A 16560-nucleotide genomic window follows, 5' to 3' on the forward strand; every position below is an offset into this window, starting at 1 on the left:
ATAATGTAATTGTTCAAAGCAACGTGAACATCTGCAATTTGAATGGTTCAATACATGGTTAGGTTCACATGTCGGCATAATGACGTGTCCGTGTCTTTGCTGTTTATGCCAAACATATGTCTTGGATACTTTAATATTTTTCTGTTTGCACCACATACAACATCACCGCACCTCTTTATGTTTATCTGGATGTCTTACTTAAGCTTAGCTTCTGAAATTAAGCCAATGGACAAATCATCAATCTTCTTTTCCGGTGTTTGAAAATGTCTTTGTGAATTAATAATAATAGTAATAATGACTTTGGCGTCTTATCCTTTGAGTTGTGTAAGACAAAAAGATCATACAAACATAATGATGTTGGTTACACTGTAAGCCCCCATTAACATTGCAAAGCCAAGGCGAATAAACTCAATGATGTGCTTCGATGAACTATGAAACCGTTCGGCAGATTGAAACGTTGCTCCCTTGAGCCAGAAGCAGCAGCTTCAAAGCAGTGTTGTCGTGTCAATGATTGGCCAGGGAGCAAAGTGTTAACAGCGGATTCCGCTGGCACCAAAGGGCACCGAACAGTTTCAGTGAGTTGTCATTCGAAAGCCATTTAGGATGCAGGAGGATCTCATTATTACATCGATTAAATTCCAATTAGAAGAAATGAATCAAATTATCCCTTTCATAGCGTGCGGCACAATGACTGGATGATAAGTGAATGTGACTGACATAGATAACCACATCATATCAGCACATTCATTTCATTCATTTCTTTTTCTCATTTATGTCGATACTTTCTTTTGGAAAATGAGGACAAAAGGTCAACAATGAATTTGATGGGGCACAAATTTGTTACAACAAATATGTCTAGCATTTTTATAAAATTGCAATTGAATTAGCCTCTTTAATCACCTTAATCTACATATTCTGCAGACGTTAACGCAACGGTTATCACTGTATTATAGCATTTTACGGTATAGATTTGAGGACGTATTGAAATCAAGAAGTAAGAGCTAGATTCAAGTCTTCAACAACGTGAGCGTTGTTAACAGGAGCTCCAGGTCAATGAGAGAAATCCACTTCATTAAAGAACTGTAGCAACCAAAGAAACAGAGTTGTAGGTTCCTTTACATGACAACTATTTTTATGGGACTAAACTTTTTGTTTTGCATTTTTTTACAAGAGAAGGAAGTGAACTGGGCAATATGTGTGTGTGTGTGTGTGTGTGTGTGTGTGTGTGTGTGTGTGTGTGTGTATGTGTGTGTATGATAGCAGCAACATTTAATACACAATCCATCCATCCATTATCTGCACTCATGAAAACTCCCCACAGCCAGCCTGTTCACATACATGTACTGTATATGATCATTGCCCCATATGAATAAATAAGACGGTCAGCTTTCTTTTCTTCTCAAATGGTTGAGTGATACTTTCATGAGAATCATATCCTCACCATCTGTAGACTTGGCTGTGAAAAGTGTGTCATTCCCTACTTCACAGCAAAAGCGGTGTGTGGTCAGCCTTGGATCCATATAAGTATTACATTTTAAGCAACAATTTGACGCTGACGCAAGTTTTCACAGCGGGAGGGAAAAAAAAAAAAAAAAAAGGTATCAGCAATTTTGTTCCCTTTTCTGACCACAAAGTACTTTTACTTCCCGCTATTTGTCAGAGTTGGAAAATCAGTGTGCTTCGTCACACACACTTTGATGTTTTCCAAGAAGTGACTGCCAAGTGCGGCTCTGTTTCACGCTGCAGAAATCAACCGCACCAACACTCAGACATGAGGGGGAAACCCGAAAATGAAGTTGCCGTTCTCTTTGAGGACTCCACTGTGTGGAATGTATTTGAACTGAGCTCGCCTGTGACGAGTGAGAACAGGAGCATACGGCTTAACCTGGCTGCTTAGTTAGTTTCAGTTGCCTAAGCTTCAAATATGACTGATGATGTTCACATAATTCTTTTCCACAATATCTAGGCTTCAGAGTTTTGTTACATCAAATTGTAACCGGAGCAGAGATTAGAGATGTATTTCAGGATACTTCATTCTCTTATGAGGAACGTGTATTTTTGAAGCGGCTGCTGTGACGAATGGATCAGCCTCACCAGCACACTGTTATGAAACTTCAATCTTTGCATAGAGACCTAATCAACTTTCAGAACGTGTGAGATATGAAATGTATTTAAGAATGTTTGTCAGTTGATATTTTGAATCTTCGATGTTGTTAGCGGTGCCTGAATCTACCAACATACAAAAATACAGTTGTGCTGCTCTTTGGGTGTTTGCTCTGTGCACTGAGAACTACTCAACAAAGGCAGTTAGATGTTATTATCAATTTATTCTCTTTTGCAGACAATTATTTTACTGCTGAAATCCATTTTCTGATTGTAGTCCTAAATGAAAGCAATGGTAATTGCGCATTACGATAACTCAAATCCTTTGTGTGTCTCAGAGTCAAACCGCAGGAAAATACTGTTGTGTCTTGTTTGGTTTGGGTTGTTTCGAATAAAAAAAGCAATAGTCTTTGTTCAAATGATCTATAAAAACATCTCATCTTTGTAGACGAGATGTTGAACCGGTAGCTGTATTGATATGAAATTAAGACAAATAATAGTAAAAACAAGACAGCCAGATTTAAAGAGATCACAAAATGTTGCAGCACAGCTAAGGAACAGCTTATTTTACAATAACACCTGACCAAAGATCAACTGTGCTGCCCAGCCGGCCATGTCTTACATAGCTGATACTGATCAGTTTGGGATCAAGAGTCTAAGTGAATCTAACGAGAAACTAACGTCACATTTTTTATATTTTTTGTCTGCTAGTGGTTTGATGACTTTTTTTTTCTTTTTTTTTTTAACTTTTGTTTCTTCCTTCCCCCAGTTCATGAATAAAGCAATCACGGAGGTTAAGTGAATGGCATTGAATTGTGCTTGATTGCAAGCTTCCAGATAGCGGCAATTTAAATCATTTCTCTCTAAAGCTGCAGGTTTTAATGAAAATGCCCTCTCCGTTGTGTGTCTTGTCTTGGTTGCAGGCCAGTGGGGTCAGTGTGTCGGGGAGGAGTGCGGTTCTGGCGGGCTTCAGACGAGGACAATATGGTGTGTCCACATGGAGGGCTGGACTACCCACCATTCTCACTGTCAGCACGTGGACAAGCCGGAAAGCCAGCGGCACTGCTTTAAGGTCTGCGACTGGCACCAGAACCTCTTTGTGTGGGAGGTATCAGACTGGGGGGGCTGCGTTCTTGTCCCTTTCTTTTCCAACGAGCACAAGCCGAGGACGGCCGAGTGCATCACAGCACAGCATGGCATCCAGAGGCGCAAGGTCCATTGCGTGCGCACTTCAAACCGTACCACAGTCACCTTGAGGATATGTGAGTTCTTTTCCCAGAAACCACCTGTGGAGCAGGCATGCCTCATCCCCTGCCCCCAGGACTGCGTGGTTTCAGACTTCACCTCCTGGTCCAGCTGCAGCAAAACGTGCAGCGCTGGCCTGCAGCATCGGACACGACACGTCCTGGCCACACCGATGTACGGAGGTGCAAGCTGCCCCAACTTGACTGAGACCAGGACTTGTTCCGGCCTTGTTGACTGCCCTGCTGGGGAGGGCGAGTACCAGTACAGCCTTAAAGTAGGGGCCTGGAGCGAGTGCCGACTACCCCATCACAAGGATGCCCTGTTAAGTGGCAGGACCACAGTGGACTTCAGCTCCGGCTCCAATGAAAGCAACACGGTCACTTTGCACACGCATGCTTCTCACCACCACCACCACCACCACCAGCACCACCAGCAGCAGCAGCAGCATCGTCATGCGCACAAGAACCCCGTGTCGTGGGAACTGGAGGTGGGATACCAGACGCGACAAGTCCGCTGCACACGGACCGACGGCAAGAATGCTATGTTGAGGTAAGCCAATCACAAGTGTCGTACGGTGCAGCACTTTCCACACAGCCAGAATGGAGACAAAAAAGATGAACCTGAAAGAGGATTTCTTAAGGTCCGAGAAAAATGCAAGATTAAAATGAGAGCGAGATGGATCTGTGTGAAAAGAGCTGGTTTGTAGCTCGTCAAGGGCAAATACCTTTAACTGGATTCTGCCTACATCAAACTCTTTTCCCACTGATGTAGCACACGAGGTGAGTTTAGTTAAAGTGCTCTGTAGCTGAATGTGGGTGTCTGTAAGAGGAAATGGTCCTAATGGAATTGATTATTTATATGGTTCTTCAGCACTCGTATTGTATCGAAACATGAGAGGAACATGATCAATGCACCACACACACACACACACACACACACACACAGACACACACACACACCCTCCCTCCTTGTGTACCCAGCGGGTCATATTTCTCATGCGTAGGTGAATTCTGTTTTATTGATGGTGGTTATTTATTCAATTATAACCAGATTATGTGAGCACTGTGGTTTCAGCATTATATTAGCATGGGGGTGAGGCGCTATTGTGGTAAATGTCAAGTGCTGCTCCCCACCTGTACCTGCTGTTTGAGCAAACCCTGGAAGAATGGATTTTACTGCACAGAAAGCAAGCACACACACACACACACACACACACACACACACACACACATTCAGACACATGCAGAAATAAACTTTCCATATTGTGCTCACTCTTCGAGGGGAGGGAAAATCTTAACATTTAAATGATATTGACTAAATACCATAACATCTACTTGGGGTAAAATGACACTATTAGCTGACTGTTCAATCAGTTGTTGACTGCCAGTCATGGAAGCTATTGTATCAGAAATCACTCGTCCACAGTATCCTGTTTGAATAATGTATTTTCATTGTTTGATGTTGCTTCTATAAGCAGCAGCTTTAGTATCATGTTTGATGTGATGACTTTATATTTGACCCATGCCGTTTGGATGAGGGGCTTAAAGTTGGGTGTCTTGTTACGTGTTCGATATTGGCGCGTTACTATGCCCAACGAGGCCGGTTCAATGGCTTCATGACTTCAGTGTGAAGGGACCATTAACAGCAGAGTGTCTGATTAGCATGGTATTCGCTCAGAAGTGGGATTGGGGATTTTGAATATGGATTTCCCACCTGACTTCTGCCTCATTCTGCTTTTCTAATTACAGCCTAATTACAAAGTGAAATTCCTAAATTAGCATTGTACTCACATCTTAATAACCTACTTAATCAAATTGTCCAAATTAAACAATGGAAATGTAACTGCATGACTAATGAAATTGTTTCATATTTTTAATTGAGCATATCAGCTCTTTGTACTCTTGCTGTAAAGGCGGACTGTATGTCTGAGATCTGTGTTAACATGATGTAGAATAGCTTTACCTATTGTTATGTAGAAGTGGAAATCAACATATCCACTATAGTATGTTCTCCGAGCAGATGCTGTGTTTTACAACTGATGTCAATTTTACTCCATGTAATCATTCTACCAATCTATTTAAATACCAACCACAGCTAACATCTGTCATGCTTCTGGCTCTGCCACTCTCCATGTAGCAGCTCTATTTTCAATCAGTGAAGGGGTTTACAAAGATATGTAATATGTTCCTCTAGTTTTGCAGTATTTTCTTCTTTAACATCTTTTCTTTCTTCCGATATCTACAGTCTGTGTACCAAGGACAACTCCGCCCTGACCTTTCAGGCGTGTGTGATGCCCAAAGACTGCCAGACATCGGATTGGTCATCGTGGAGTCCCTGCTCTAAGACCTGCCGATCCACCGATCTGTCTCCCGGTTACCGCCTCAGGTCACGGATCATGACGCAGATCCCAGTTGGAGGGGGGCAAAGATGTCCTGCCCTTGAGGAAAAAGAAGCTTGCAACATCATAGGAGATTTACTCCCAAACTGCCCCAGGTAGTTTCTTAACGACGATGGCGCATCGTCTCACTTTCAGCTCACAATCCTTGTAAACAAAGGCTTTGTTTACGGGTAATCTCTTGATGCAGATTTTTTAGTCTGAAATCAAATAATTTTTAATTTTGCTTTTCTTGGCTTTTTTCCACCTGATTGATTATGATTGAAAGCCGAGAGGCTGCAAATATTCATGATTTCACTATTGAATTACACTTCTGGGGGCATTAACTCAATTACCTCGTGAAACCTACAGTAACATAATGTCCTGCTGGGACTTCCTGACCCAAAGGACATGGCAGGGATGACAAACAGTGGTTTAGGAGAATTTGAGTTAAGAAAGGCTTTGGCAAATATTACATGCGGTAAACAAAGTAGTCAATAGAGAATTATTTTCCCTGCTGGTAGATTTTGTTTCATTTGCTAAATCTACATGGAGTGCCTGAGAGCAGAGGATTTACATGATTAGGGAAAACTCATTACGGAAATTAAGCATTTGATAGATTACTACAGGCTGTTGTTCTGGTAAACTCCTCCGATATTATTGCTTTCTGCACCAGTGCATTTTTCATAGTTGAAATCAAACATTGGTTTAGAAGTTTTAGAGGAAAAACAAGAAATCATGCCTCTCTCTCTCCTGACATATGAGAGCGGCTCAGACTGCTCTCGCTAATTTGTCTTTTGCTTTGTGGGACTTTTCTGAAACAACCGCTACTGCTGTGCTGACACTTTATCCTTTTTTCAAATGCATTCATTTTTCAGCATGATACCTCTGTATACTTCCTAAGATATATGAAACCGGGACTCCATTTAAATGATGTTTGCATGTGTGTGTGTGTGTGTGTGTGCGCGCGCTCGGCCAGGTATGTGTGGAGGACCACTGACTGGGGCGAATGTCGCATCCTTCCTCTACTGAGCCAGCAGGACCGGCGGCTGGCCAACATCAGTATGCTGTGTGGAAGGGGGATCCAGAACAGGAAGACCTACTGTGTTCAAGTCCCTGATCACTCAGCACCACATCACAGGAAGGAGGGTAAGAAAAAAAAAACGCCTTCATGACAGTTGACCCAGGGCTCGCTGGAAGCACATGGTGACTCAAGAGATGCACCACGAATACATTCCAAGTAAACTCAGCGGTGTGTTTTGATATAAACTGTGAGCATAAATTATTAAAAGTGAAAGTTGGCAGCAGAGCATTATGTTGGTTACGCGGGCCAAAAAAAAAAAAATCATAAATCATAAGCAAGCTGTGTTGCTGTAGCGGAACCACGTTCAAAGTTCAGTCGACAAGAAGAATCATGATTCTAATCAGACAGTGTTTCTTGAGCTACTCTGTATTGTAGCGAATGCTTTAAACAACAGGGACCCAGTACTCTGCATGTGAAATAGCTCATGTTACATCTAAGGGTCAAATGTTTTTTTTCTCGACTGACCTCTTTCGTGCGGCACCGGTAATCATTTTGACGTCAGATTCATATTACATTTCTACACTTACTTAATGTTGAGAGTCAGGAAACCAATTAGCAGCATTGATACAGATTGATAACAGTTCTAATTAAGATTTTTTTTTTCACTTACTGAAGCTGATCACTTGGGATGAGTTAGATAAAAACACCACTTTCATAATAATGACACTCCAGCCAGCACCAGGTTCATTTATCTTAGCGCAAAGAATTAAAAAAAGGGGGGAAACTGCTTCACAGAAGATAACAGAATCTGCCTACTTGCACCTCAAAGCTCACTAATTAACACATTATACGTTTTCTGTTTAATCCGTACTTAACTGGAAATGTAAAATTGACATTGTATGGCGGGGGGGAGGGATTGTGTGCCACATTATTTCCTCTATTTCCTGGAGTCTTGACATCACCGGGAGGGGAACCAGCAGAGACACAAAGAAGTGACTGTACCCGGTCAAGAAATCTATAGCCATGCAGAGACCTAGTGATGCAGCAGTGTTCACACCAGAAAAATAATGAATCAATAATTGAGCAAGACACTAAAGACCAGATTACCCCCATTGAGCGCAGCGGCATCGACGTGTGCGTGGGCGAATACGATGCACTGTGAATGTCTTTGTCCTGCTCAGGTTGAAAAGTGCTAGTTTGTGATAATTATTATTAAATATTTGTCCTTAGAATTACAATCAAACCAAAAGTTGTTGGAGGATGATTATTTGAATTATAGAAGGGAAACATCTACTTTTAGTACAACATATTTATTATATTAGAATCCTAATATCCATTTTAGATAACAAGCAAATCTCTACTTGTCAACTTTGTGAAAATAACCTTTTTTAAGTGCACGGCAGAAGATACTTGTGAAAAAGAATACTGCTTCTAGGCAAGGAGATAATTATTGTCTACCTATCACCCCCACGATTGAAGTGCTCCAAGACCAGACAAAGCATCTGCACATATGCCCATGCTCATCAGGAAGGGGACCAACAGCTGTCTGGTGGGCTGTTGTCATCACCAGAAAGTAGCTTGCCACAAGAACTTATAGGATTTATAATTGAGACATCGTGGACATTTCACTCAAAAACTGAATAATCTCAATGTACATAAAAACAGGCATTATTAAAGCCCAAACTGTAAGAAATTGTACATTTACAGTGGATCCACGAAAGTATCTGACAGTATTTAATTATAATTGTAACGTACAGGTAAATGTTCATCCTTTGCATGTAAATTAACAGTTAATGCCGTCGGTTAACCAGCAGATAACTGTCATTTATCAGCATAATACAGTGTTTTCTGGGAAGTGGTGGAAATAGGCTTCAGTAAATCAATATCCATCTACATCGTACTGTCTATTGTAGGCTAATATTTCTGCTACATTATTATTGATCAAACTGCTCATAGCACCACTAATACTTTGTAAGTGACGAGACGTGATAAGCTGTTCCTGAACGTGACTTTGGACAGCCATGTGGAGATCAACCGAGCAGCCGAGGTAAAGTTACGCTGTTTTGTCTTCATGAATATCGAATTAACATCTCAGCTAATGTTTCATTTTGTATGTTTCATTACATCAGGTTGCTAAAATTGGCAAAGCAAGCTCTGTAACGTTAGCTAGCTGGAGCTCAAGTAGCTGTAGTGATGTTAGCTAGCTAACAGCATAGCCTGCAAAGTTAACCTTAGTAAAGTTGATCGCCAATTACAGCGTAACAATGTAAAGTTGTAACTTGTTTTTCTTTCTGCTATTGTAGAGCCGACTGTAGAACCGCAAACCAGAAGGAACGGGACAATTTTGAGGACCTGGAATTCCCAAAGTGTGTCTCTAAGACAATGAAGCCGTAAAGCAGTGAAATCCTCTCTCACTGTTCTCGCTCTCTTTCCTTCTCTTCTCCTTCTTCTCTACACTGTCATTTAGTTATATGCAGTTCACATTTATATGTGTAAATGTTTTCTTTTTAACATGCAGTACCTGTTCTGGAATACAAATGTTCCTAATATTATTTGTCTTAAAAAGTCAGCTGTATAATTGATTGTGGACATGTAATAAACTACAGCAATGTTGTGTTGCGTTTGAATTCTCGTGTTTTATTGTGTGGAATTAAATGCAAAAGTAGCAGATTTTATCACCCATTGTAAATAAACACAAACATGATGGCATATACAGTATAATTACCGTAAAACCCAGTTATTCTACTATCACATATAAAGTATGTAATCCAATTTACAATAATATACTATTAAAATAACTTAACAGTAAGTGCACTGTAAAATAACAGTAAATTTCGGGCATCTCTGCTGCCAGTATTTTACTGTTATCTAACAGTTAAATTGTTCAGTGTGAAAGTTTAAAAATTGTATTTACTTCAGTATTTTCAATCCTATCTCCTTTTTCCCATTACTGTTAGTGCAGGAAATCTAGCTGACTATATCACTTTAATGTGGGGGTGGACACTGACTTGAACACAGAGGATTGCATTATATTGTACAAGTATCTGTGTAATTGTGTCTGGCCTGGATTGTAAGAGAAAATGTGCATTTTCATTTTCACGAGGTGGAGAAACATGGCTGATACAGACTTGCAGGGCAATGTGTTTTCATATCGGATCAAATATAGCGCTATCATCAGTAACGGTATTAAAGGGGGTGAATTGATTTACTTTGAACTTCGAGCGGAACTCGATCATTCCTCCCCCTATGAATTATGTAATATGCTATTATGCAATGTGTTATATCATGCTGATTTACCAAGCTGTAATTAAACTTAGACAGGTGGCCTAAGATAGTCAATGTAAAGAATTTGAGATTGAAAAGAAGGCTTTAATTAGAGGGAGCCACATTCTATGTTTTTGTCTTGAAGGCAGTATAAGCTCGGTGTGGAAGGCGGTAACTGTAGCCAGCCTGCAGCTTGTTCTTCTTTTTCAATGATTCCTTTGAGAAGTATGATGACATGAGGGACAGATGGAAAGGTAGTTCAGTCAACTTTGACCTGCAATTTACAGAAACATGCAGGATTGTAGCTGATCACAGTGAATTTAATATATATTGTTGAGTGTTCCATAGTACTGTGAAATGTGCATGTCTGGTCAGGGTCGTAATTTTGTTATTTCTTTAACAACTATCAACTGAATATACTCAGGATTCATTTTTGGTCTTTGGATGTAAATAATGAATCATCGATCTATTGTGATATACCCGAGGCCTCCCCTGAACCATATCAGTTGAACTACAGTTGTGTATTTAGTTGTATAATAGTTCAAAGAGTTTTTTTGTTGCTATAGATACAATCTAAAAGGTTGACCAGGTTTTTCCTGGAGCCAAAGTTAATTACTCTTATTAAATAAATTATTATGACTGGAAATAGAAAAAAAGCCAGAATCACCAAGGCAACCCGTGCTACTGAGTGTTTAGGAACTTCAAATGGCTGTGCTCAAAAATTATACAATGATTTGTTTGATTCCAATTATACAGAATGAAAGTATTAGACTTATAAAATGAATCATTAGAAGAAACAAAAAAAAACAAAACATGCATAACAAGTATTTCATTTATCTTTTTTAATTACGCACAGTGGGTCGTTTTTAATCACTTTCAACTTTAAGTTCCTCTTTTGCAAATCACTCTGTTTCCTGCCTATTAACATAACTCATTTTAAAATAATACGTTTTACCGCATCCATATTTCCTTATTACCGGGTCGATGAGTCCATACCTGGAGGTGTTTTTTGCAGTTGCTCACCAGATGTGTTCAGAGAAATGTTATCAGAGGTGTGTTTGGACAGCAAATATGTTGGAAATAGAATATCAATCTTATGAACCGATGGTTTTGTGGGACAAAGATCAATACATCACCAGAATATTGCTCAGGGACACTTTGACACGCAGACAGTAGGAGCTGAGGATTGAACTCCCACCTCTTGGAATCAAGGATAGTCGATCCGCCCTCTGAGCCGCAGCCCTGTGTGCACGGCACAGCGTTAGTTAATGCAAACAGATGTGGCTGCATCCCTGCAACATGGAGGGCTACTTGCTCTGGTAATGTGGAAAACAATTTCCTCCAGTAATGCAATTGACTAATACAAGAAATACAAGAAATCACAATTTACGGAACAAAGCAAACAGATGTCTACTACGCACTTTATGAATGTGGTTAAGCAAGCATTTCATTTTTTTTTTTTTTTTTTTTACAAAGGAGATCAAACACCATGTAAATTACTTTTGGTAAGAACACAAAATGCATGATGGACATTTAGTGAATTTCTCTTTGGGCTCTCATTTAAATGGAAATTTGCCACTCAATGATGTGCGGAGGTGCATCAAAATGGAGAATTAGATTGAGTGAATCCCTGTGTTGTGGAAAAGCAAAAATCGTTTTGTGAGAGACTAATATCAGAGCCCATTACAGGTTGTTGATATCCAAATGATACCAGCCATGACTTGGTTATACATTTGGTTACAGAGGCTTGCCTTAACACCTCCCTGTCCAGCTCCTGTTTACTCCCTAAGCTGGCCGTTGCCCTCTATTTAATATTCTCCTGAGCTACACAGGGGATGAGAAGAGCAATTTTCCTTCTGTTCTTTCTTTTTTTTTTTTAGATATAAATCTACCCTGCTTCTCACCACAGTGTACAACATTATAATCTGTAGCCTTTTCCCATTAAATACACTCCCGTCTTCATCGTCACAACTCATCTACATCCATGCTTTTCAGTCCGATGACTGTGATGCTTCTTCATCTTCTTCAATCACTTCACAACATCAAGCACATAATTCCGTTTGCTTTCCAATTCCACACGTATTACTTGACAGTTAGCGCGCACACACACACACACACACACACACACACACACACACACACACACACACTCCACCGCTGCCTGTGTTAAGTCTGCTATATCCTTTGTTTGTTCAGTGTCCAGGCCTGTGAATGCCAGGCTGTGCGCTGGTGAAGAGCCCCCCTTGGCGGTCCAGCAATGCTCCATCCCTTGCCAGCACCACTGCCTGCTCTTCCAGTGGTCACCCTGGGGTGCCTGCCTACATGACAACTGCAAAGACCCACAGGGGAAGAAAGGTATGATGGAGTAAATTGGGTATGAGAGTGAACATGCGTGAGCTTTCGAAACGACTCGCAGAGCCACGTGTAAATTTGACAACTGTCTCGCGTCGTTGCCGACGGCGTGCCGTCTTGTATGGAACTTGTTTCCTGAGAATAGTTTCCTCAGTGTTAATGACGATGTAAGCTTTGCACATGTCGCCTTCAAGCAACAGGTGCCACCACAGCGAGACCGCTGCTACTAATCACGATAACGCATGATTGCTGCTGCAACTAGATGTAACAATCTTTGAAAAAAAAAAAGAAGAAAAAATGCCATTTTAAATGCCAAAAATATGTTCCAAGATGCATCATGCCTCCAACTGTCTTCAACAGCAGAATGCTGGTCTCTCAGAATCATGTTTGACAGATGGACGGACAGAGGGATGGACACAGGCCATCCAAAAGATATTATGCATCGCTCGCTAACAAGCTGATATGATTTCAAATTGTAACTGATAATTGCACAGATGGGCCAGTGGTGAAATCATAAGCACTCAGTCAAAAACAATTAACTGTTTAGCTCTACTGCAGACACTTTAGCCATGCAGTACATTTACAATCAGCCGTTAATAGCAATTGTTGCCTAAGAGCTGAGTACCTTCAATATGGTCAACAAGGGGCTTTCCACTAACCTTGTTTAATATAATTAGCATTTTTTTTTTTATGTCCAAACAATAGATTTGTGTGGTGCTTTGGCAACATTGAGAGAGAGAGAGAGAGAGAGAGAGAGAGAGAGAGAGAGAGAGAGAGAGAGATAGATAGATTGTGGCTCACGGGGGCTAAGAGAGAGGATGACAGTGCAAGAGAGCAATGTTGTCACAGCAGGAGACGGAGGCAGTATATGTTTGGATTGTAAATTGTTTGTTGATAAGCGGCTGGCTGAGAGGAACCGCAGCAGACGAAAGACAGAAAAAGAGAGCACACCTGTAGTTCAGCTCTCAGTCCCTGGGCGGGTGAAAGGAGTTACAGCAGATAAGATGCATCCTGTCTGTGCGAGTGTGTGTGTGTGTGTGTGTATAGGTGTAGGTGTGTGTGTGTGTGTGTGTGTGTGTGTACAAGGGGGTGTGCTTAAGTATTCCGCACACTCGTGCTGTCTGAATGTTCTTGTCTTTTTCCACAGGTGAGCGTGTGTCATATCCGACTGCTTTAGCGAGGCTACACATTGTGGTAGTGTGTGCATGTGTGTGTGTGTGTGTGTGTGTGTGTGTGTGTGTGTGTGTGTGTGTGCGTTTCAGTCAGAGGAGGAGCTGTTAGTGTGTTAGTGCTGTGCTAAAAGGGCAGCGTGACCCCGTCCCTGTCATGAGTAAATGTGCATGAAAGCCCCCCGGGGAGCCGCTGAAGTGTGGATTGTTCAGGTCAGTGCCCGCACTCTCCAACACTGGCCCTCTATGAAATGAGCCAACTCGTCTCACAGACAGTGTCATTAATATATTTCAAGGAGCGGGAAAACACAGCATCTGCTGTTCCGCGCAGGGCTCTCTGGTGGCACGCCGTCTTTTGATGGCTTTCATAAAGATCCCCAGCCCCCAGCCGATAGCGTATGAAACCAATGGAATATGGCTCGCAGTGAGCCCTGTTTCCTGCGAAACAATGAGCAGTTATTGAGTGGGAGGGTGTTGTTATGATCCTTGTTGCCCGTGGTCCTTGAGCTGCAGAGAATTTCTTGCTCCTATTGAATTTACACTTAGCCTTTATGTTCCACAACACCAGAATAAACTACAATCCTTCTCTAACCAATAGGCCCGCGGGATCCCGGTGTTCAGGTAGAAGAGCCGACCGGCAAAGATGCTCCCGCAGCCCCGGCTTTGCTCTCCAACAAAAATTACAAATTTAAATTGCCTCGCAGTCATTTTATGTTGCTTTTCACATTTTGTTCACGTTATCTCGGGCCTATCACATTCTGCAGCTATGTGGGGAAATGAATTGAACACGGGAGGTTAGTGAATATCATTTTAGTAATGCCTCTACTAGAAGTCATGTAGCTGGAGGGAGCTTTTTTTTTTTTTTTTTTTTCTTTTCCCTGAGCAACAGTGTGCTGAGAGTCACTGGGTGGCCCTTGTTTCCCTGAAATAAACCTGCTATGACCAAGAAACCTTTCAATTATTAATATCCACGGGGGCATGCCCACGCCAAATTGTTTTTTGTGGTTTGGAAGTGAGCAGCAGTAAGTGCTCTGGGCAATACTGCGATCGATCTGCAGTTTCTTTTGCTCTTCGAGAGCCCATTCTGGCAACGCCGTTCGGATCAGGCTCCTGAACCGGCGCCTCACACCAGTAGGTGGTTTGGGGATGTAATTTATACAGTGGGCATCCCGGGGTAATGCAGTTTCACCTCTAGAGGGAAAGACTGTGGAGCCTTTCTGCCACGCTACGGTAAGATGAGAATGGTTGAAAAAGAAAAGCCGCTGCTGCTCAAGTTACAGTTACTGGAGGAGGTGCTGGAGACCTGGAAAACACATTTCAAACCATTTTTCTTCCGCAAGAACATTTGTAGAGCTCAGCTGATAATGACTGTGGATTAGAGTGCGAGGTGTCCACTCAGTAGGAACCTTTTCATGAACGAAATCAATGTTTTATGAAAAACCTCAGCTCTGAGAGAATCAATGTTTCAGAGTGAATCAAAATATGGTGCAATTTGGTAATGGATTGGGTAATTGGCTTGATGATAATGCTCGTGTCAAAATTATTATTATCATGTTATTGGAAAATTGGCCAATCGCATTTGTAGAGCCATTTATTATTCACTTCATGTTATATCCCCTTATAGATCTCACTATCATTTTTTTCTATAAAAAAGAAATGTATATAAATAAGTATTTTAGGAACAATATATGCAGAGGGAATACAAATTTATACAAATGCGGCACCTGATTTGTCATTGTCAAATGCCTGAGAGGAAATGTCTGAAATCCAACGCACTTTTTTATGAGGCTATGCTATTGTACAATGTATGTAAGAGCATGTGAGGCTATACACCATACATTTTCACCTTGGCCTCCTGCTTGAATGGGTATTTCTCCTATTAATGGTTCACAGGTCCTTTGTAGTGTGATATGGTTGCATTAGCCAATTAAATACTTAATAAGAAGGCCTGTTTGATTCGTTGCATCTGTTTACAGAAATAATCCAGTCGAACGACTGTACAAGCTTTAAACACCAGTCGGTCTCTTCTCCCCATGTTGCTTGTCGCTTTACAAAAAATATAGATTGAGAGCGAAAGCTCCACAATTCTACCATTATACCAGTTCACAATGCACCATCAGATACGATTCTCTGTTCAGCCTTCGGGCTTGATTTTAGACTAATTGTATTTAACTGACATCGTAGAAGAAATCAGATGTACATCTCTTCATAACTGCTACTGTAAGTATTTCATTCCACGGTTGTTCCCATACCCACAATGGTACAATCATCTAAGGAAATAGTGATTTGTGAAAGAGTGACAATTTAACACCTTGAATCAAATGAATAATTAATTTAAACTAATTTAAATAAACAAACACACTCTAAATCTAGAGAACAACACCTACACTTTTGTTACCTTTTTTTTTTTTGTAGCATAAGGAAGACAATAGTATTTGAAACACATTCACAACTCATGAACGATCCATTTGTGAAACAGATGATGAACAGCCTGAGGTGTCTCGCTGATCTCTCAACTCTGACTAAAAACAGCTTCATTAAACCCGTCAATGATTAAATGATCGTCTCTGTTTTCAGTTGTCTTTGCAAGTTCTTGTATAATGTTGTCAATATGAGTCTGATGGCACCACACATTATATTCCACATGTTATATTCCTTGAGCACCCTGGCTCCACATTTACCTCTATGAAGAAAAAAACGGGTCTGTTTTTCTTGAAAACCCACCCATTTTCATACGTTCTACCGGTGTCTCCTGCATGAGTAGCCTACACTAGAAAGTGATGTTTCACATAGCCTGTATATTAGCACGTGTTGTCTGTAGTGTGTTCAGCATTGGGGCGTTTTTTTCCCCCACAATATTTGTCAACCCTTATTTTTTAGACCATTATTAAGAGCTTCTTTTTCACTTTCTATAGCTACTAAATAAAACAATTCAAAATTGAAATTGAGCTGAGATGAGCTCTTCTGATGGACATTTCATTTATACACCTGCAGAGATGTTGCAGTATGGTGCCAGTGTGGAACCAGTA

General features: G+C 41.0%; 1 protein-coding gene across 1 annotated transcript in view; it reads left to right on the forward strand.

The window, feature by feature from the left end:
• Window positions 1–16560, forward strand: part of thsd7ba (thrombospondin, type I, domain containing 7Ba) — a 144354-nt gene that overhangs the window by 59184 nt on the left and 68610 nt on the right. The window contains exons 4-7 of the mRNA XM_068737933.1: window positions 3027–3897; window positions 5593–5841; window positions 6702–6871; window positions 12207–12365. Coding sequence (XP_068594034.1) covers window positions 3027–3897; window positions 5593–5841; window positions 6702–6871; window positions 12207–12365 — 1449 coding nt within the window. The remainder of the gene's footprint in view (window positions 1–3026; window positions 3898–5592; window positions 5842–6701; window positions 6872–12206; window positions 12366–16560) is intronic.

This window comes from Cebidichthys violaceus, unplaced genomic scaffold (assembly GCF_023349555.1).
Source record: "Cebidichthys violaceus isolate CVI_PGR_0920_01 unplaced genomic scaffold, fCebVio1.0.p SCAF_11, whole genome shotgun sequence".
Lineage (NCBI taxonomy): Eukaryota > Metazoa > Chordata > Actinopteri > Perciformes > Stichaeidae > Cebidichthys > Cebidichthys violaceus.